General features: G+C 55.0%; 2 protein-coding genes across 4 annotated transcripts in view; one reads left to right on the top strand and one right to left on the bottom strand.

The window, feature by feature from the left end:
* The window catches only part of ZZEF1 (zinc finger ZZ-type and EF-hand domain containing 1), a 99,616-nt gene extending 89,111 nt beyond the window's left edge, over positions 1-10,505 (bottom strand). The window contains exon 1 of one of the 2 annotated variants that reach the window (XM_059150491.1): positions 9,754-10,505. In XM_059150491.1, coding sequence (XP_059006474.1) covers positions 9,754-10,107 — 354 coding nt within the window. In that variant the 5' untranslated portion in view covers positions 10,108-10,505. The remainder of the gene's footprint in view (positions 1-9,753) is intronic. The other variant, XM_059150493.1, reaches the window with a different exon arrangement.
* Positions 10,506-10,648: 143 nt separating this feature from the next.
* LOC131817088 (neuferricin) lies at positions 10,649-19,691 on the top strand. 2 transcript variants are annotated; one of them, XM_059150496.1, is made up of 4 exons: positions 10,649-10,931; positions 14,911-15,051; positions 17,488-17,674; positions 19,034-19,691. In XM_059150496.1, exons 1-4 carry the CDS (start codon positions 10,679-10,681, stop codon positions 19,248-19,250), a joined length of 798 nt encoding a protein of 265 aa, XP_059006479.1. In that variant the 5' UTR covers positions 10,649-10,678; the 3' UTR covers positions 19,251-19,691. The 2 variants fall into 2 exon arrangements, with proteins under 2 accessions (XP_059006479.1, XP_059006480.1); XM_059150497.1 differs by lacking the exon at positions 10,649-10,931 and adding an exon at positions 14,467-14,554.
* The last annotated feature ends 459 nt before the right edge of the window (positions 19,692-20,150 follow it).

Here is a 20,150-nt window from a genome sequence, read left to right as displayed (position 1 = left end):
ATCATAGGAAGAGGGGCCGGAATGTAAGCCTGGACACAGAGAGCAGGCAAGACCGCACGGACTCTCATTCCTGGTGCAGCAGGAGGCAGGGCTGTGGAAGCCAGAGGACAGAGAGCCTGGCCCATCAGGCTGAGGGGCTCCCATTGCCTAGCAAGGGTACCAGGAGGCCACTGGAAAAGACTGATCATTCCAGATCTACTTAAACCCTCAAACTGGAATGGACCTACCAATCTCTTCACATACAGGCCTTTACTCCTTCTCCGGTGTCTCTGTGACACACACTGGTGATGGGAAGCTCATGTCTTCTGACCAGTTCTGACAGCAAGAACTCTCTTCTCTATATAATGAATGGAAATGCGCCTCCCTAGTGTCACCACCTGTGGGGCCCTTCAGAACACATCCGATCCCTGTGCCCCAGAACAGCCCACGGATCACTGAACACGGGCAACAGGCCCCGAGTCTCCCTCAACCAGTTCTCACTCCACTATGGCTTTAGTATCATTCCCATGCTGGCTGTCCCCTCTGGGACCCTCCAGTTTGACATAACCCCAGAGCAGTGTGTCTCAAGTGTCACTGGCTGAGCTACTGTAAGAAATACATTTCAAGGGGGCGCCTGGGTGACTCAGGTGGTTAAGCATCTGCCTTTGGCACAGGTCCCAATCCCGGCGGTTCTGGGATCAAGCCCCATGTTGCCCAATGTCACCCCAAGTTGGGCTCTCTGCTCCGTAGGGAGCCTGCTTCTTCCTCTGACCCTCCCCCTCTCCTCTGTTTGCGCTCTATCTCACTATCTCTGTCACTCAAATAAATAAATAAAATCTTTTTTTAAAAAAAAGAAAGAAAGAAATACATTTTGGGGGCATGGTTCAGTCAGTTAAGTATCTGCCTTCTGCTCAGGTCCTGATCCCAGGGTCCTGGGATCCCGCCCCAGGGAGGAACCCACTTCTCCCTCTCCCTCTGCCACAGCCCCGGCTCTTGTGTGTAGAGCATGCCGGCTCTCTCTGTCAAAAATAAAATAAAACAAAACAAAAGAAAAAGAAATATATTTCATGCCATGCCCCAGGGCCTATAATGCTAACATGCCTCCTGAAACAATGTAAAACTTTCTCTTACTAGATACAATGTACCCTGACATCTTCTATTGCATTCTTTTCTGTTTCATGTTTAATATGCAAGGTAGCCCTCACTAAAGAGAGTCCCAACAGTTTGCAGCTCTGCAGCCTGGGGGGGGAGGGGGGCCTCAAACCCAACTACGTACAGTAGGTCTGGCCTTAACTGTGCAAAGGGAAGCAAGTCGACTTCCTGCTCTCTGGAAACAGAGCACGGCCGCCCATCTCCACGGAGCTGACACCACCTCCACGGAGACTGCAGCAACCTTCTGTGCTGCATCTCCCTCCTCTTCTCCGCCTCAGGCCTCCGCCAACATGCCCATTTGCGTGCCTCGCCACCCATGCCGTAACCACTGAAGCATCGCCCAAGGGCAGGCCCTTGGCCGCGGCATGCGAGAGAAGCAGCGTAACACGGGATGGCGCTCAGACCATTCCAACTTAATGTCCTTAACCACGTGTAGGATCAAGACCATGGTACACATGAGAACGTACCAAACCCCTCACAAACCAGAACGGGGCACAGAGCAGCAGAACGCACGCATCGGGCTTCCTACAAAGGCTGCACCCTGGTTCAACCTGGGAGAAACAAGCCGTGTGAGAGGTCTGGATCGGGTCGCAGCTCTACCACTTGCTGGCCCAGAGTTTTGCCTCTCTACTTAAGGTCTCAGTTTACCCATCTGTGAGACCACGCTGCATGGTGTCCAAGCACTGGAAGGGCTGTCAGGAGACAGAGTGAACACTCCTGGCACAGAGCTAGAACAGAGAAGAACACCACCCAGGGCAGGAGGGGCGTGCCAGGCGCTGTTCTAGGGCTTCCACGTGGACGAGTTCCTTGACTCCTCATGCTAACTGTACAAGGTGACGACTAGCACCATGTTCACCCTTCCTGGGGGACGGCTGGGGCGCAGAGCAGCTGTGTGACTAATCACACAGCCTGCAGATGGTGGAACCCAGATTTTCCTGTGCACAGTCTGACCCCAGAGCCCAAGTCTGAAACTCAGGCTAAAGAGGAACAGTGGGACAGGAGGACTTATGAAACAGGGAGCTGTCCAGGGTATTACAGAAGGGACTCCTTTCCTGGGCAACGGGAGGGGAGAGGCTGCATGCAATGCTTACTAAGGTCCTTCCCAACTCAGATGGTAGACTAGAGCCCAAAGGAGCAGCACTCCCAAAGTCGGCCACACTCTTTCACCCCAATTTGTCTGCACTGCGAGAGCACACACGTGAGCAGGCTGGGGGGAGGAGGGGCAGAGGGAGGAGGAGAAGAGAGAGAATCCCAAGCAGGCTCCACACTGAGCACAGAGCCCCACACAGGGCTCGATCTCATGACCCTGTGGGAATCACAACCTGAACCGAAAGCAAGAGTCAGATGCTCAAACGATGGAGCCCCCCAGGCGCTCCTGTGTTACACCTTTCCACTGCATCCCCTCCTTCCTCTGCCTGGCAAATTCTTCTAGCCTCTCAGGCCCTGGTTTGGTGAAGTCTTTCCCAAACTCCATGCTACTGTTAAAGGCTCCCCTGCGGTCCCTGAAAGTGAAATGGGCTTAGGGTGAAGCAAAGGGCTACAGGGGCAAAGGGAGGCAAGGACAAAATTCCCGTGTGCAGGAGAAACTGCGAATGGGCTCAGTCAGCTAAAATGCTCCAGGAGCTGAGAGTGGAAAGTTACACAGACCTAAAGCTTAGCCTCCCGTTTGATTCTAAAAGCAATGGGGAGCCAATGAAGTTTCTACAGTAAGACAGTGCGTGATGAAGCAGTGTGTTGGAAATCAGGGAAAGGTAAAACAAGGCTGTGGCCTTTCCTCTATAGCTCTTCTTCCCCACAAGAAGCCAATACCATCATCCCCGACACAGCGAAGTACACAGGGTCAAAATAACCCCCAATTCACCCAGAGTCCTTCTCTCCCCCACCGCCTCATCGCCATCCACAGCCATCGCTTGCTGGGCCAGAGCAGAGCAGGCAGCTGGGCAGGGGGCCTCACAGCCAAAGGGCAGGACAAGATCAGGTGGTGCGCTCTACGTGCCAAGCGATGTGTACAGAACAGGCAACGAGGGCCCAAACCCAGTTATTCAGAATCACGGCACGAGAAAGGTTTGGTCCTGACCAGGTGATGGTGCCAAGGCAGGGAATCTTGAAGAACTGAGAGAAACAAGGTCCACACACAGGACAAGGCAGGTGTCCCATTGGCGTGGGCACAGGGCTTGAACAGGGAAACAGAGGCAGAGGAGGTTAGACAGGGAGACTGGCCAGCCCGGGGGTTCTAGGCCCTTCTGAGGAATATGTATTTGTCCTTCAGGCACTGGGGAGTCTCTGAAGGCCCTGGGCTGCGGGCAAGCAATGTCTGCACCTGCTTTATCCTTACTGCACAGACAGGAGTCTCTCAGGCTCTGTCTTCAAGGAGTGGAGAATTACATCCGCATAATTCTATTTGCATAGTTCTTGGGCTCAGAGCCATTCTAAACCAGAGGATTAAAACCTTTGACACGATAATGACAAATGGTGTTTTTCCTCTAAATTTCCTCTGAACCAAACACTAAAACCCTTTTCTAGTTTTCCTAAAACTCTATTTAACTGTTCCCTCAAACATCAAAAAATCCCCTACTCCTCCACGGTTGCAGACTGGATATGGGGCACAAGGCCGGAGAATGAGAACGAGACTGTCCTCAGGCTGCTCACCCAACCTGCGGGCCCTGCGGCGGAGCGCTGGCCTGGCCTGGCCCGGAGACACAGCCGCGCGGAGGCAAGAGGGCAAGGGACAGGGATGGTCCTGCCCTCGCACTGCGCAGCCCAGTGAGTTTCACAGACAAAGCACCAGAGCCAGTACGGCAAATTAATAAAAGAAGACCTAGTTCTCTCAAATTCCCATCTGAAAGCCATCTGCCATCATCCCGTGTTCAGCACCTTTTCCTGCCCAAGACTCTACACGTCTCTGGAGGCATAGCGTACTGAGAGTACAAACACGGAATCTCTAATCTCTGCTGTCAGATAGGGATTTAACTTTAACTCTATTCCCCATCTGCATAAAGGTCAAGTAGATTCTGCTCCCTATGATCAAACCAGAGTCCTTCCCCATGGACCACACCTAGCAGAAGAGAAGGTATGTTCCACTATAAAATGATAAAGCTTCAGACTTTGATCTACAGTACAAGTCCAGCAATTCTTTAGGGTACCACCTCAAGCTACTAAGTCATGGGAACATGAAGGCAAGATGGCCGTGGGGACATGGATGGCAACACGGATCTGGAGCCCAAGAACCAGCATATGAAACTTGGAAACACTTAGCATTATAGTCATACTGTATACCGCCGGGGACCATAAAATGAAAGGAGGGAAAAACACACATCGTCGTTTTAGTTGCTACTATGAAGGCGTTTTATTAACATCTCCCTTATACCCTTAAACTTAAAGTATCACAACACATCATCACAAGCTTATATTAAAATTAACTAAGACACAGAAATGTCCGCTTACTTACATCCAAGGGCACACTTGTTTTAGAGCACAGAATCATAACCATGGCTAATGCTTATCTTCTTGGACATTTCCCCGTATAATTTCTCCATGCTTACAGATAGGACAACCACTGCGAGTTCTTCCAAATGGCTTTTTAAACCCTGGCTAAGCCTTCACGTGGAGACAGACCTGCTCTTTTCAGCTAACAAGTGCTAACCAGCAGCAAGGGCAGGTCACCAGACTTTAGTACTAGGCCACACCCCTAACCGTTTCCACACCAGGTCTACTAAAGGGGAACAGGCTTCAAGAAAAATACACAATGCTTTTTCTCAAACTGGAATTATTCTTGCTAGGTCTCCCTTAGCATGCAGAGGAAAATTAAAGAATTGAGACAAAAAAAAAAAAAAAAAAATGAGACTAAGTAAAAAGAATCCCAGAGAACCAGGTCCCTAGAGGAGGAAGGCCTGGAGTCAGAGGACTCCGCTAGAGTGTTGGCACCAGAACTCACTTTCCCATCCTATTTGAGTCCCTGAACTCTACAGAGCCTTCAGTCTCGTCCTCACTGTGGAGCTGGGGTCACCCACCAGCCTTGCACAGCTGGCCCGAATCACTAGACACCAAGTCTCCGCACACACTGTAGAGAGTGAGGGGAGACAGCCCTGCAGGTGTGAAGAAAACTCCCAGCATGTATTTCGTGAGTTCAGTGTATGGGTACTTAAGACCCTATGACACACCTCTAGGTGGCCCCAGGGATTTTTACAGAAGGAAAATACAAACTTGCAACTTTCCCAAGTCACCAGGTCTTACTGCTGGGCTTCTGAGTCCTTAAGGTTTGTTTCTGCCACACGTGTGACTACGATGACTCTGTGTTTCACAGCGGGGAAGGGACAACCACTCAGGTTTCTCTTCCCACCTATCTCTTTAGTCATGGTGGCTGCACGACCTCGGATTTAACAATGTTCAACAGTCCACGGACTAGCTCTAAGGGACTCAAGTTCTCACGGAGCACACACACACACTTCACAGTGGGAAGAACCGATGGGCTACTTTCTCACGGAACCCCAGCGAACAGATGACTGTATCTCAAGCAGTGTTCTCTCGGACTCCCTGTCTGCGACACCCCCACGTCGCTGCCCATGGACACACTAAGCTCAGCATAGCCAAACCAGAGCCAAACCAGACCAAATCTGGTCTCTCCAGATCTTCCCTGCCTAAAAAAGTTTCTATTCTCAATAATCAGCCCTATCACCTTTCCAGTAATGTTGGAGCCATCCTCAATTCCTTTCCCCTTATAATTCTCTACTCACACATAAGTCTCAAGGACTGCTTATTTTACTTCCTAAATCACTCTCAAAATTGTTGGTGCCAGGGCCCCTGGGTGGCTCAGTGGGTTAAGGCCTCTGTCTTCAGCTGAGGTCATGATCCCGGGATCCTGGGATCGAGCCTCGCATCGGGCTCTCTGCTAGGCGGGGAGCCTGCCTCCCCCCCTCTCTCTGCCTGCCTCTCTGCCTACTTGTGATCTGTCAAATTAAAAAATAAAATCTTGGGGCGCCTGGGTGACTCAGTTGGTTGGACGGCTGCCTTTGGCTCAGGTCATGATCCTGGAGTCCCGGGATCGAGTCCCACATCAGGCTCCCAGCTCCACAGAGAGTCTGCTTCTCCCTCTGACCTTCTCCTCGCTCATGTTCTCTCTCACTGTCTCTCTCTCAAATAAATAAATAAAATCTTTAAAAAAAATAAAAAATAAAATCTTAAAAAAAATTGTTGGTGCCATTTTAGCTGCCACCACCCCAGCCCAAGCCATCCAGTCTCTTACCTAAACTGTCATAATAGCTTCCTAACTGACCTGCTTGGACCCTGCTAGCCCCTCTCCAACCGGCTCCCTAGAAGGCAGCCACAGCACCATGGATCTGGCTTAAAGCTCCGGTTTGCAAACTCCTAGATGACAGAGGCTGCAAGGCCTCCCCAGGACCTGACTCGTGCCCACTCCTCCAGCTTCACTCTCTTCCTTTGAGTTCTGGGGTCTAGCCACGTGTGTCACACCACTAATTGGAACCGGGTATCTGTTCTCCTCTTTCTCAGTAACCACAACCTTGTTTCTCAGCTAAATCCATGGCCATGGAATAAAAGTTGTTCCCTGCTTCCCTTGCAGCTCAGTGGGGCCCTGTGGCCGGGCTTGTGCCAACGGGAGGTGAGCTCTGCCCTTAAGAAAGGCGGTGTGGGGGCGCCTGGGTGGTTCAGTGGGTTAAGCCTCTGCCTTGGGCTCGGGTCATGGTCTCAGGGTCCTGGGATCGAGTCCCGCATCGGGCTCTCTGCTCAGCTGAGAGCCTGTTTCCCCCTCTCTCTCTGCCTGCCTCTCTGCCTGCTTGTGATCTCTCTCTCTGTGTCAAATAAATAAAATCTTAAAAAAAAGAAAGAAAGAAAGGCAGTGTGGCCCTCTCCTCCCATTTCCTTCTCCTGAGGCTGTAATGCACAAAGCGACAGCTGAAGGAATCATTCCAGTCACTCGGTGGAAAGCGCCTGTGGAGGAGGACAGCACAAGAACGATGGAGCCAGGTCCCCAGGGGAACGACTGAAGGCCACGTCAAACCTGGACCGCCCACCTGGACTTTTTCATAAGAAGCTGTTTACTATTTCTTCTGAAGATCTTATTGATTTACCTGACAAAGAGAGCATAGGCGGGCGGAGAGGCAGGCACACTGAGAGGGAGAAGCAGGACACTGGGATCATGACCCGAGCTGAAGGCAGTCGCTTAACCAACTGAGCCCCCCAGGCACCCAGAAGCTGGTTTACTATTTTTTTTTTTTTTAATTTGACAGACAGAGATCACAAGCAGGCAGAGAGGCAGGCAGAGAGAGAGAGAGGAGGATGCAGGCTCTCCACGGAGCAGAGAGCCCGATGCGGGGCTCGATCCCAGGACCCTGGGATCATGACCTGAGCCGAAGGCAGAGGCTTTATTATTAACCCACTGAGCCACCCAGGTGCCCCTGGTTTACTATTTTTTTAAATTTTATTTATTTGACAGAGAGAAATAGTGAGAGAGGGAACACAAGCAGGGGGAACGGGAGAGAGAGAAGGAGGCTCCTCCGCTGAGCAGGGAGCCCGATGTGGGACTGCATCCCAGGATTCTGGGATCACGACCCGAGCTGAAGGCAGGCACCCCAAGCTTGTTTACCATTTAAACCACTGATGCACTGACCTTTCTGTCCCTTGCAGCAGTTTTGTCTAAGCCTAATACATCACACCTTTCTTCCAAATTCTCTGCTCTCTGGACTTGGACATGTGCGTGAGATTTTCTCTCCCTGCTAACCCTCTGCTCCTCCCATGTTATCTATCACTCTTTGGATCTGAGCTGAAATGCGACTTTCCAGGTAAGTCTCCCTTGACTTCCTAGGTGAGGTTAAATACTCTTGTTATATTTTTCCTTACACCTTCCTTTGGCTGATACTCACTACGCCTATAACTGCTGGGTTCGCGTGAGTCCCCTTCAGTACGACACACCATTTAAGAGTAAGACTCTGCTTTGTCCACTGTCATCCAAGTGCCCGGTAATCAGTGTGTGCCCAACAAATATTTGCTCAATGAACAATATCATAGACCCCGCATGATTTCTGGACCACACCTTAAGGACTTCTTGGCCTTGGGTGCTTGGGTGGCACAGTGGGTTAAGCGTCTGACTCTGGCTCAGATCATGATCTCAGGGTCCCAGGATTGAGCCCTGCATAGGTCTCCCTGCTCGGAGGGGAGTCTGCTTCTCCCTCTGCCCCTCCGCTCTGCTTGTGCTCTCTCACTCTCCCTCTCTCTGTAAGTGAATAAATAAAACACTGTTAAAACGGACTCCTGGCCTTACATTATGGGACTCCTGTCAACTCTGCTTGTAGCTCTATTTCTGTCAGACATTTCCAATGTAAATACTGTTCCCGCCATTGCCTTCTGGACAATTCTGAAACGTGCCAACTCCTTCAACAGATCTACACAGCTCTTCCCAGCACAACTTCATTTTCTCTCAATACATGTAGAGCTAGAGACGAAAGTATTACACGGACTCTTGGAATTAAGAAAAAATACATATGGAGACCCTTCACTAACGAGTATGACCCCATTTTCAAGAACTGGGATGTCTTACCGGTATCTTTTTAAAGAAAATATAAGAAACATACAAACCCTATTTATATGCAAAAAACATTCTTAAAATATTTTAAAAGCCTCTGTTTGTAAAGCGCACATCACTTTCTAATGGCATTACAAGCACCTTCAGTGCACCCTTCACGGACGCTGAAGACTCTACGTGGCTTACTCACTCCCACAAATTAAGCATCTATGTGCTGTAACACTGTGGAGTTAAAGAAATGGGTTCCCAAGAAGGAGGCGGTGGGACCTAAGACAAAGAAGCAAACAAACCAAGAGAGCAGAGTGCTAGGGCTTGGGCTGCCAACGAGTCAGTGGGAGACCCTGGAGCAGTTCTCTTTTCACTGTAAAATGAAAGGTACACATAATTCCTAACATCCCTTCTGAGAAAAGAATATTTTGTTTCCATATCAATTTGCTGCTCATGATGCAACAGAGATGATGCTAATGACTGTGCCCAAACCTCGGTCATTACAAGTCCTAGCAGGACGGGTGACACCTGCCCGTCAGCTTCAGGTTACACGGAGGTTTCCATGAGTCTAAAACACGGCTCCTGGACTACCCAGAAACAAGTGTGTACTTTGGAAATGGTAGTTTCGGGGTAGTGAGAATGGGTTTCAGAAGGCGAGCTCTCCAGGCCCGGTTGTCCTGCTCCCACGCTCGCTGGGCGCCCACGCCCGATTCAGAGGGCGCTCTGGACAATCCTCCCGCCGGTACAACACAGTGGCTTCCACCGCCACTCCCTCGATCCCTAGGCCTCCGCCCCGGAGCCCGACAAGGAAGATCCCGCGGGCCGCCGGGGCCGCGTGGGGCAGCAGCACAAACGTCGGCACTGCAACGACCTGCGAAGACTCCAGGGCTTGTCGAGTTCCTCAAACCAAGGACGGCCCCGTCTAGGCTTTCCGCACCCCCAGGAGAGGGTAGAGACTCGCAGCCGTGTCCGGCGGAGTAGAGGACGCGAGCACCGCAAGCTCCAGTCCTCAGAGCCCGCGCACCCCGCGGGGTTCCGCCCCGCCCGTCGAGAGACACCGCCCCGCCCCCGCCCCGCCGTCGCCGGCCGGTCCTCACCTCCTCGAACTGCTCGCCCGAGCAGCCGGCGCCGCGAGCCTCCAGCAGCTCCCGGAACTGCTCCAGGGTGACGGACTCCTCGCCGCGGCCCAGCCGCTCCTCCAGCCAGCGCAGCAGCGCGCCGTGGTGCCTGGACACCAGAGACTCGCAGGGCGGAGCGGGCCGCAGCGCCGCCGCCGCCTCTCGCAGTCGAGCCGGCTCCAGCAGCGCAGCGGTGGGGGGCAGCGCCGGAGCCGCGGGGCCCGAGCCGGCGACCGTGCCCGAGTCGGCCGCCCAGCTCTGGTGCGGGCCCCAGCCCTCGCCCCCGGCGGCAGCCCCTTCGTCTTCACTGCTGTGACTCGGAGCGTTCCCCATGGAGTCTCCGTGTCGGGCGTCCGGCTGTGCCGCCGCCGCCGCCTCCCCGCCTCGACCTGTCAACCTCCGGCTGCACCCGGCGGGCGGGGACGGGGAGGGGACGACGGCGGCGGCGACTTCCGGCTTCCTCTCCGTCAAGCGAGGACTGGCGTCGCAAAGGCGCCGTCAGGCCGACTCAGGCAAATGCCGTAAGACAGCGAGGGAGGAGGGCTGCGGCGGCGGGTGGGACCCCGAGTTCCCAGAGGTCCAGTCGGTCCTAACGTCTACGTCATCTGACCGCCCCCTGTGCCGCCATCTTTGTTGGGGGCGGGAACCGGCGTGACCGGGCCTTCGCCGGTCGCAGACTCGGTGTCTCTCCACGTTCACTCCCTACGCTGAAAAAAATCGAAGCCAGGGAATGGACCCGGAGAGTGGTCTTTCTTCTAAGCAGGTGTCCCTTCAGTCCCCCCTTGTCCCCTGGGGGGCGCAGACAGGGGCGCGACGCCGTCGCGCCGGTGACGTCGGCCGGGAACGTCACGCCTGCGTCGCCGCTGTCTTGGCAGTGGTGGCGCGGAGGCCGTCTGCCGTGCGAATGCTGCGGCGCGGCGGGCGTGGGCTCCTGCTAGGCCTGGCCGCGGCCGCGGCGGCCGCGGCCGCGGCGGCCCGGTGGCTGGGCTGGTGGAGCGGCCGCGCTGGCCTTCGCCTCTTCGTCCCCGAGGAGCTGGCCCGCTACCGCGGCGGCCCCGGGGACCCGGGCCTCTACCTGGCGTTGCTGGGCCGCGTCTACGATGTGTCCTCCGGCCGGAGGCATTACGAGCCTGGGGCCCACTATAGCGGCTTCGCAGGTACCAGCGGGCCGGCCCTCGGGCTGAGAGGGGCCCCGCTCCGCGCCTCGGGCCCTCCGGGGTCTCGCCAGCCCGGCGCGCCTCGCCCCACCCTGCTTTTCCCGAGCGCCCTCCGCGACGTCGGCTGGAGAGACGGGCCTCCCCGCCTGCCGCTGGGGCCGCCCCGCGGGGTTCGGGCGCCGCCGGGAAGGACGCCGCGTCCCCGCCCTCCGAAGCCTGCTCCCGTCCCCAGTCGTCTCTCGAGGATGTGCCTGTCCCAAGTCACCTTCCTTTAGCGCTCCCCAGGTCTCCCCAAAAACCGGTGCCCTGGGTGGGACTCGCCCTTGCTTTAAGACGGACGCTCTCGTGTCCACTGGAGATGCTGAGGCCCGAGCCAGAGAGGGGCTGGTCGCCCCTGCAGGCGCTCAGATCCGGGAAGCTGCGCGCGTGGCAGGCCCGGAGCGCTGGTCGGTGGAAGGTCTCCTGTCCGTGTCCTCCCGCCGCCGGCGTCGGACCTGATTCGCTGATAAGCTCTGGACCAGGACCACCAGCCGGGGTGGGGGTTGGTGTTGGGACGCTGCCTCTGTCCCCTAAATACGAGGCACCACCTGGCTCCAGGGAGAATTTGGACAGAGAAGGAATTCCGGTCAGCCCATGCTGCCAGGCTCCTCATACGGCCCAGCAAGGAAGGAACTGACCCCAGCGGCACACTGATCTAGCTGGGAGCTGGGCCTGGGGTCAGGGCTCGCTCCCTGTCAGGGCCAGTTGCAGCTGTGTGGCAGGGTGCACAAGCGGGAGCGGGAGCCCTTTCATTCCCGGGGTCACTGCTCTTTGCGCCACGCTCTAGTGTCTGCCAAGTTTGTCTGTGCCCGTCATTCACTCAACATCCACGTCCTGACCCCGCCACCACCCGTCTTTGGCCAGGTGCTAAGGGTCCAGAAGACCATGCTCCCACCACCCGCACAGCCCAGCAGGGAGGCAGAGAGGTGCATTCCAGCTGCCGGTGTCTGGATCATGGTCTGTTAAGGTGTAATTCACACAACGTAGAACCCACCCTTTTAAAGCGTATAATTCTGGATGTCTCCATGTAGTCAGAAGGTTGTGCAAACATCAGCCCCATCTAATTCCACGAGTTTCTGTCACCCCTGAAAGAAACCCTATATCCATCACCAGTCACTGTCCACTCCCTCTGACCCCTGCCCCGACCCCCAGCCCCTGGCAACCACTGTCTGCTTCCCTCTGTTGTGATGATCTGCCTGTTTGGAGAATCACACGCATGTCTGGCTTCCTGCGCTTAGCGGCGTTTGCAAAGTTCATCGGGGCTGTATAGTCACCGGTCGGTCCTGCGTTCCGCTTTATGGCCAGGTCATGTTCCATTGTATGCGTGCGTATGCCACGTTTTGTATATTTCATCACCATTTGCTGGACATCTGAGCTATTTCCATTTTTCGCCTGCTACGAAAACTCTGCTGTGAACATGTGTGCACATTTCTGTTTGGACGCCTGTTTTCAGTTTTCATGTAGCAACTCTTGGGTTTCACTTTTTGAGACACTGCCGAATTATTACCTAATGTGGCTGTACTCCCACCATCAGTGTAGTAGAGTTTCAGTGTCTCCACATTCTTGCCAAACTGTCTTCGATTATATCATTTAATGGGTTTGGTGTAGTAGCCCATTGTGGTTTTGATTACTTGCGTTTCCCTTATAGCTGTGACCTGGAGCATCTTTTGATGTGCTTGTTGACCATCTGTGTGTCTTCCTTGAAGAGATATCTGTTCAAATCCTTTTCCACTTTTTCGCTGGGTTGTCTTTTTATTATTGAGCTGTGAGAGTTCTTTATATACTCTGGATACTGACCTTGACCAGATCCCTGGTTTGTGAATATTTTCTTCCCTGCTGTAGGTTATCTTTTCCCTTTCTTTATAGTGTGCTTTAATGCACAAAATTTTAAAATTTTGGTCGAGTTTATTTTTTTTCTTTGTTAGCTTGTGTTTTTGGTGTCCTAGCTAAGAAACCGTCACCTAACCAAAGGGCACACACATTTACACTTGTGTTTTCTAATAAGGGTTTTACCGGTTGAGCTCATACATTCATGTCATTAATCTGTTTGAGTTAATTTTATATATGTTGTGAGGTGGGGGTCTGTTTTCATTCTCTGCATGTCGCTGCCCAGTTCTCCAAGCACCATTGGTTGGAAACACTATTCTTTGCCCATTTGAATTATTGAAAGTAATTAGTGAGAATGGACATACTGAAGACTGGCTGTCAGTGCATGGGTTTCATTCAGCCGGTCCTCACTGACAATTACTAAAGAGGAAGCACCGCCGGACACCGGGGAATCAGTCCTGTGTCGGTGTGTGCTCTGCCGTGATAAAACTTGCAGACCAGTAGAAAAGGCCGACTGTGCATAGTTATGACATCAACAGCCAATGAAGTATTTTTGTGACAGGTGTTACGAGGAAGAAATACTTCTGTTACGGGAGGCACTAACGTAAGAGTGGAGGAGGGAGAGGAGCACAGCGTGTGGTTAATATTATCACTGACCCATTTATCCAGCTGTCAGGGAATATCTTTTTTATCAGATATGTAAATCTGAGTAAGCACATAAAAGATTTTCCTAACTGTAAAAAATACATATTGTTAATGAAAATACAGATTTTAGATACATTTTTTTTTCCAGCCCAAAAGAATTGGCTAGCATTTCTGCTGTGATCATTCAGATCAGGTCTGATCTGACCTTGGCAGGACCTCACTATAAGCCCTGTGCCGCCACTGGCCACACACCCATCTGTCCAGTGCTTGCTGAGTCACAAAGCCAGTATTAGCTCTTGGCTATTGGCCGTAAATGGCTGTCATCATTGTTGGCTCTAGACACCATCATTATAAGAGTTCTCCTTGCTGCGTAGTGTTTCAAGGGCCCCATTTCTATAGGAAATATTGAGATGCTCAGACATTTTGAAATGGGAACAATTTGGAACTTCTGATTGGACTCAGCGCTCCATTCTATCAAGTGACCCTGGGTTTCAGCTCAGTAGGGAAGCTCAAGGCACACCAGATAGCACATAGACATTTTTCAGGTGACACTCTCTCCCCCTTGACATGGCAAGGCAAGGCTGCTGGCCAGTGCTGTAGGGCCCTGAGTAGCCCGCTGAGGGATCTGGACATCATTCCAGCGCCAGAGGAAGGCACTGAGGATTTTTCAGCAAGAGAATGACATCAGTTCATGTTTAAAATACCAATCTCCACGTTGTATGGAGAGAGCGTACGGAGAGCCACTAGGGTTTACTGTAGTAGTTTGGATGAGGGACAGTGGCGGGCCGGGCCTGCTTCGTGGCAGATGCGGAAAGGCAGACTGATGTGGCTACTTAGGAACCTGAAGGACTCGGGGACTGCTGGGATCTGAGGGCTAAAGGAGGTGTCCCTGTCGCAGACTGCATTTCTGAACTGAGTATCTGGTTGATAGTTCCTGAGCTATGAAATTCTAAGAGACATGCAGGTTTCCTGGGGCTGGGGTGCTGATTAGTGGAGGGTGAACATCCCGTTTGTGGAACATCTAGGTGATGTTGAATAGATGATGGGACATACCACTCTGGAGCTCAGAAGTCTGAACCGAAGATACCAACCTGGCGACCGCAGGCCTAGAGGTGGTTTTGGAACAGGAGATTGTTGTTGGGGGGGGCACAGTTAGAGCAGGGGAGGTGGGCAAGAATCGAGCCCGAAAGCTGTAGAAGACATGCCCACGAGGGAGGGGGAGGCCAGGAGCGTTGTGTCGTGGAAGCGGGCATGATCAGCTGTGCCAAGCACTGCTGAGTGGCCACGACGCCGGGGGTAAGCACCACAGCATGTTGCAGATCCAGGAGCATCTGCGCCAGCAAGGGGGGTAGCTGTTTTTGGAGATTGGGAGTATGGGCTCCCACATGTTTCTCAGAAAATGGGCTCTTGAGTTGGTATGGTGCCTGTGACCAACAGGGTCATCTGTTTGGAAACCTGTCACCTGCAGGCCGAGACGCATCCAGGGCGTTTGTGACTGGGGACTACTCCGAAGCGGGCCTGGTGGACGACGTAGCTGACTTGTCGTTTTCGGAGGTGCTGACCCTTCAAAATTGGCTTTCATTCTACGAGAAGAATTACAAATTCGTTGGTAGGTAATCCCACGGGTCATTTCCATAGATTCCATTCAGTTGTCTCATAGGTGTTTTTGTTTTTGTTTTTGTTTTTGTTTTTTAAGGATTGTATTTATTTGACAGAGAGACACAGCCAGAGAGGGAACACAAGCAGGGGAGTAGGAGAGGAGGAAGTAGGCTCCTGTGGAGCAGGGAGCCTGATACAGGCTCGATCCCAGGACCTTGGGATCATGACCTGAGACAAAGGAAGATGTTCAACGAATGACGGAGCCACCCAGGTGCCCGGTTTTGCAGTCTTTTAAAAGACTTAGAGTTCTTTGGAGATTGGACCAAGGTTTAAAACCCACACAATACCCATGGCATTTTCCCCTTAAACTCTGGTTGTTAGTGTGGCCGTGAGTCTACACTAGGCAGTGTCCGGGACACTTGTTTCCCTCCCTCGTGATTTCGGGAGAAGATGGCCCGGCTGTTTGCTTTGGCCTCTGTGGCACCCAGGCCAGGGGTTGCCTGCAGCATCTCAGACAAGCAGCTCCAGGAGCCTGGCTGGGTCCCAGGCATCGGGCTTCCACACCCAGTCAGGAAGGCTTGAAGCCTACATTTGTGGGTGGTTTTGATAAACACTGTTTTATTTAGCCCTGTCAGGAGCCCAGCCTTAAGTCTGTGTCCATTCTGAAGGAGCGGCCTCCCAAACATTCGTTGAACTAGTTGTGCCCAGCACTACGTGGGTCACCAGCAAGGAGTAAGCAGGGACAGGGTCACGTTCCAAACAGACACCTCACAGTGTCCTAAAGACATGGTAGAGTCTAAACACTAGAGTGCTTTGTCAACACCTAAAATCAGGCTGTTGGGTCCTCTTCCTCTCTGGAGCCCAGGTGGTCGCGGCTGACTTCCTGGGCATCGTCAGTGCCCCTCACCAGCCCCGCGGTCTCAGTGGGACATGCTCTTCCTCTGCCCCTAATGCCTCTGACGGCTGCTGTGTCTTGACCACCTGGGTTCCATTTCTGAGAACCTTGGCCTTTGTACAGCTACTCTGCTCCCTCCACATCCAGCTGCCCAGAACCTCCACGGTCCTCTGTGTGTCCCCAGCGCACACACTCGGTTGGCTCCTGTCCTCCCGGCCTGCACACCCCCTTCTGTGTTTCCAGCCGACTGTCCCAGGTCATTTCTGGAGCCACAGCCACGTGCGCACTGGAGGGACTGGGCACTCTGGGGACCTCCAGGAGGCTGGCTTCTCCCTTTTCCCCGGGAGGTTGCTTGAAATACTGCCAGGTTAATAAGGAAAGGGACTCCTAACACAGAGAATAAGAATACAGCCCTGAGAGTGGGCACAGGCGGCCCGACCAGGCATGTCTTCCTGGCGTTTGGGGAGCTCTGCCGTGGTTGGTCAGGGTTAGCATGCGTGCAGGCAGGTGGTCAGGGGAGGGCTGTGGACCGGGGTCGGCGTGCACTTGAATGCCTGCCATGGATGATCGATGGGGACCGGACCCGGGAGGAGCTGAGGGCGGGTCCTACAGTTGTGGGCTCGTTCTGCAGGAGGCAGGTGGGGGCAGGATTGCACGGGCCTGGAAGAGCCCCGTCGGGGGAGGGGGCTTACTACCCGCGCACACGATGGTGAGGACAGGAGGGCTACTCGGCAGCCGGAACCCAGCCTCAGGCACATGGGAGGCAGATGAGTCTCTGTGTTCTGGATACGGTGTTGGTTGGGAGCCCTTGCCAGTGGTTGACCCCGTTCTCAGGACATGGCTTCTCCAGCTCTTTCTCTGTTGCCTCTAGGACTCCTGCCTCTCTGTGGGTCTCATGGCTAAAACCTAGCATGACCGTTTTGTCGCCAGGCACATACAGATCCTCCGGGGAGGAGGTTTCTGCTAGACCGATTCGGGCTACAGGCTGGGGCTAGCGCCCTGATCCCCCCTGTGTGGCTTAACAAGTGTGGAACACGAGTGCTCTGCACTGGGCTATTTTGAACGCTGGGGCCTTGCTGGGGGTGGGGAATAGACTCGTGAACAAGTAAACCGGCCACACAATTCCAGATAGGGCTGTGTGTAAGTAAAACGGACTGAGTAGTGTTGTGGGGGTGCTTTGTGGCCCCTTTAGAGCAGACCCCAGAGAGGCCTGCCGGAGTGGACGGTGGGTGAGCAGAGCCCTGGACGCAAGGAGCCGGTCCCTTGTGTGTCAATGCAACATGTCTCGCGTGCTTCCAGCACCGTGGAGCACTGAGGAAGGAGTCACGTGCAGCTCTGCCCCCCGGGGAAAGCGCCATCTGCACATGGGAAGGGTTGGAGGCCCCCATGTGGGGGAGCCTGCACCTGGAGGCCCACCTCTGCAGGGTCTTGTCAGACATCGAGGGTTCTCAGTCTGGAGCCCGAAACCCTGGGAGCTTGGGCCTCACCATGGGGGTGAGGTGCTGTGTCCCTCCCTCCGTGACCCTGACCTCAGCTCTCCCATCCCTACAGGAAGGGTGACAGGAAAGTTCTATGGAGAGGATGGCCTCCCCACCCCCGCACTGAGCCACGTGGAGGCCATGATCTCCCGAGGCACAGAGGCGAGCCGGCGGGCGCTGGAGGAGAAGCAGACGTTCCCACCGTGCAACGCCGAGTGGAGCTCCAGGAGGGGTGGCCGGCTCTGGTGCTCCCCTGAGAGGTATGCAGGCATCTGTGCGGCTTGTCCTATCCGGCTCGGTGATGCCATAGCCCAGCTGCCCACCCAGGTGGGCTCTTCCAGAGCACAGGTGCTCTGGGGAGCGGGTCTTAACAGTGCCTCGGTGTCTAAGGCTTCTGGGGTCCCTGACAACCAGGAGAGGTTGGGGGGGAACCCGGGTGTGTGTGTGGTTTGCTTGAACTGCCCAGAGACCCGGCCTGGGGATGAGAAGGTCCAAGTAGAGCAGCTCACTTTGGCCTGGTGACCCATCCAAGGCCTCTGTCACTCCTGGTCCACACAGATCGGGGCTGCCTGCGGCACAAGGGGACAAGGAGGCAGAGCTGGCCTTGGCTCGATGCCCCGAGCCATGTTCTAGAAACACGGCAACTGCCGAGTGTCTCCGAGAAGCCCTTTCCCGCAGAGATCTGCGAGTGGAGCTCAGTTAGGGCAGATGCCCCAGGGATTAGTCCAGGCTTGTTGGGGAGCTGAAGGAGTAACCAGTGTTTTCTGCCCGAATCATCAAGCCCTTTGGGCCCCTTAACTTTGGTGCAGAAGAAGGGCCCCGGCCCCCTGGCCCACACAGCAAGCTTGAAGGGCCTCAAGTGCGAGCCCAGCGCTCCCCGAGAGGGGCCGGGGAGCGCCTCCCTGAGGTGTAAGCTGTGCACATCCATGCGGAGCCCCCTTGCTCTCCTGGAGGTGGGTCCCTTGTGCGATAAGAACCAACAGCCGGAGCTGCCGGCTCTCCCCAGGCCAGGCCCTGGATCCGTCCTGCTTTCTCCACTCTAGCTCAGGGAGCAGGCCCGAAGGGTCGGGAGGAAAGTTTCTCTCCGGTTCTGAAGAGACAGGGCCTGCTCTCCACAAAGGGGCTCAAGGAACCTGGCCTGCCCACCCGAGGGCCTGTCTGCCAGGCTCGGTGGCCCCCTCTGGCGTCACTGCCGTCCCTGTCCCAGTGAGCCCACCCTGTCCCTCTGCCTTAGCCCCGTCTGTTGTTTTACCTCCCTGCGGAAGCGGAAGCGACAAAGGAGGCCTGAGTTCAGACAGGACTGGGTGTGGAGGGAGGGGGAGGGAGGGAGGGCGAGAGGCACTAGGGTGCCGCTCACAGGCCAGCGGGGGTGAGCCTTCCCCAGGTGTTAGCAGTGTGGGGCCTAAGAAGGCACAGGGCAGGGCCTGGGAGCGCCAGGACAGGGTGGCAGACTCTGCCCACGGCAGGGGACACTGGAAGAAGTCAGGAGAGACGGAAGGTCAGGGGACGCACACCGTAGACCCCCGCCTTGGGAAAATGCCAGGTGACCTCCCCCGCTCACCACCCCCAGAGACTCACGAGTTCCTTCTGCTAAGCCGTCATCTTTGTTCTGTCCTCAGTGGAGGTGTGAGCAGAGACTGGGTCGGGGTCCCCCGGAAGCTGTACAAGCCAGGAGCCAAGGAGCCCCACTGTGTGTGCGTGAGAACCACCGGACCCCCCAGCGGCCAGGCACCTGGCCTCCCTGCGTACACAAACCGTGGGGACTTAGACCACCCCGGCTTGGGCGAGTACACGGGCTGCCCACCCCTGGCCAGCAGCTGCTCCTTCCTGCCATGAGCCGGTGCCCTGGATGGTGGGGAGACACAGAGAACCCTGCCTGGGTCTGGACACTGACACTCCCGTGGCTGAGGCCAGAGCGCTCCAACCTGCCCAGTCTCGGTCAGCTTGTGATCCACTCACTGTCCTTCCGAGCCCTCGGACAGGCGTGCGCCCAGATCTGACCCACTCAAAACTATAGGGCCTGCCAGGCCCCCCCAGTCAGGGCCCCAGGGGCACCGGCTAAGGAGGGACAGCATCACTCCCCTGCACCTCAGAGACGGGCAGACGTGTCCAGAGAAGCCCCGGGTCCCCCCGGCTAATCCGAGCCCCAACCTTGCCTCCACCCTGAGCCGAGCCACGTCTAGTTGGAGACGTGGGCAAAACGGGGCAGGCGGATCCGGACACCCCCGAGTGGGTCTGAAGCAATGATGATCTTTCTCTTAAACATTCAGAATTAGGTGGGGGAAGCCTGCTTTTTGACAAGAAAGTGGCTTCAGCGCCGCACTGCCACTCCCCTCCAGGGCCGGCCATCACCCCTATGCCGAGCAGCTGACCAGAGGAGCTTCTTCCTAGGGACCTGCCTGCACCCCCAACCCCTCCTACCTTGCCGCTCTCCCCCCACCCGCCATGCGCCAAACGCTTGCTTCCCTCCCAAAGGAAACGCTTCTCCAACTCTGATGCACCTCCGGCCACCGCTGAACCTATGAGCTCTATCCAGCATGTGCTCTCAGCCCCCGCCCTGGAATGGCAGGCTGGATTCTGCCTTCCTCACCCCTTGGCCATGCCGGTCCCGGGCTGGCCATGCTTGAGGACCTCCGAGAAACCCTCCCTTGGCTCTTGCCTGATCCCTTTCCTCCCCCAGATGCCCTCTGGGCCCATGAGCGCACCCCCTGACCCCACGTTTCTAGAATTTGGTCT

The sequence above is a fragment of the Mustela lutreola genome, chromosome 15 (genome assembly GCF_030435805.1).
Source record: "Mustela lutreola isolate mMusLut2 chromosome 15, mMusLut2.pri, whole genome shotgun sequence".
NCBI classification, from domain to species: Eukaryota; Metazoa; Chordata; class Mammalia; order Carnivora; family Mustelidae; genus Mustela; species Mustela lutreola.
This window is presented reverse-complemented; position numbering and strand designations above follow the sequence as displayed.

Coding starts and splice junctions, on each gene's coding strand:
- LOC131817088 (XM_059150496.1), top strand. CDS start 10,679: ATGCTGCGGCGCGGCGGGCGTGGGCTCCTGCTAGGCCTGGCCGCGGCC. Junction 10,932..14,910: donor CCACTATAGCGGCTTCGCAG/GTACCAGCGGGC, acceptor TGTCACCTGCAG/GCCGAGACGCATCCAGGGCG. Junction 15,052..17,487: donor GAAGAATTACAAATTCGTTG/GTAGGTAATCCC, acceptor CCATCCCTACAG/GAAGGGTGACAGGAAAGTTC.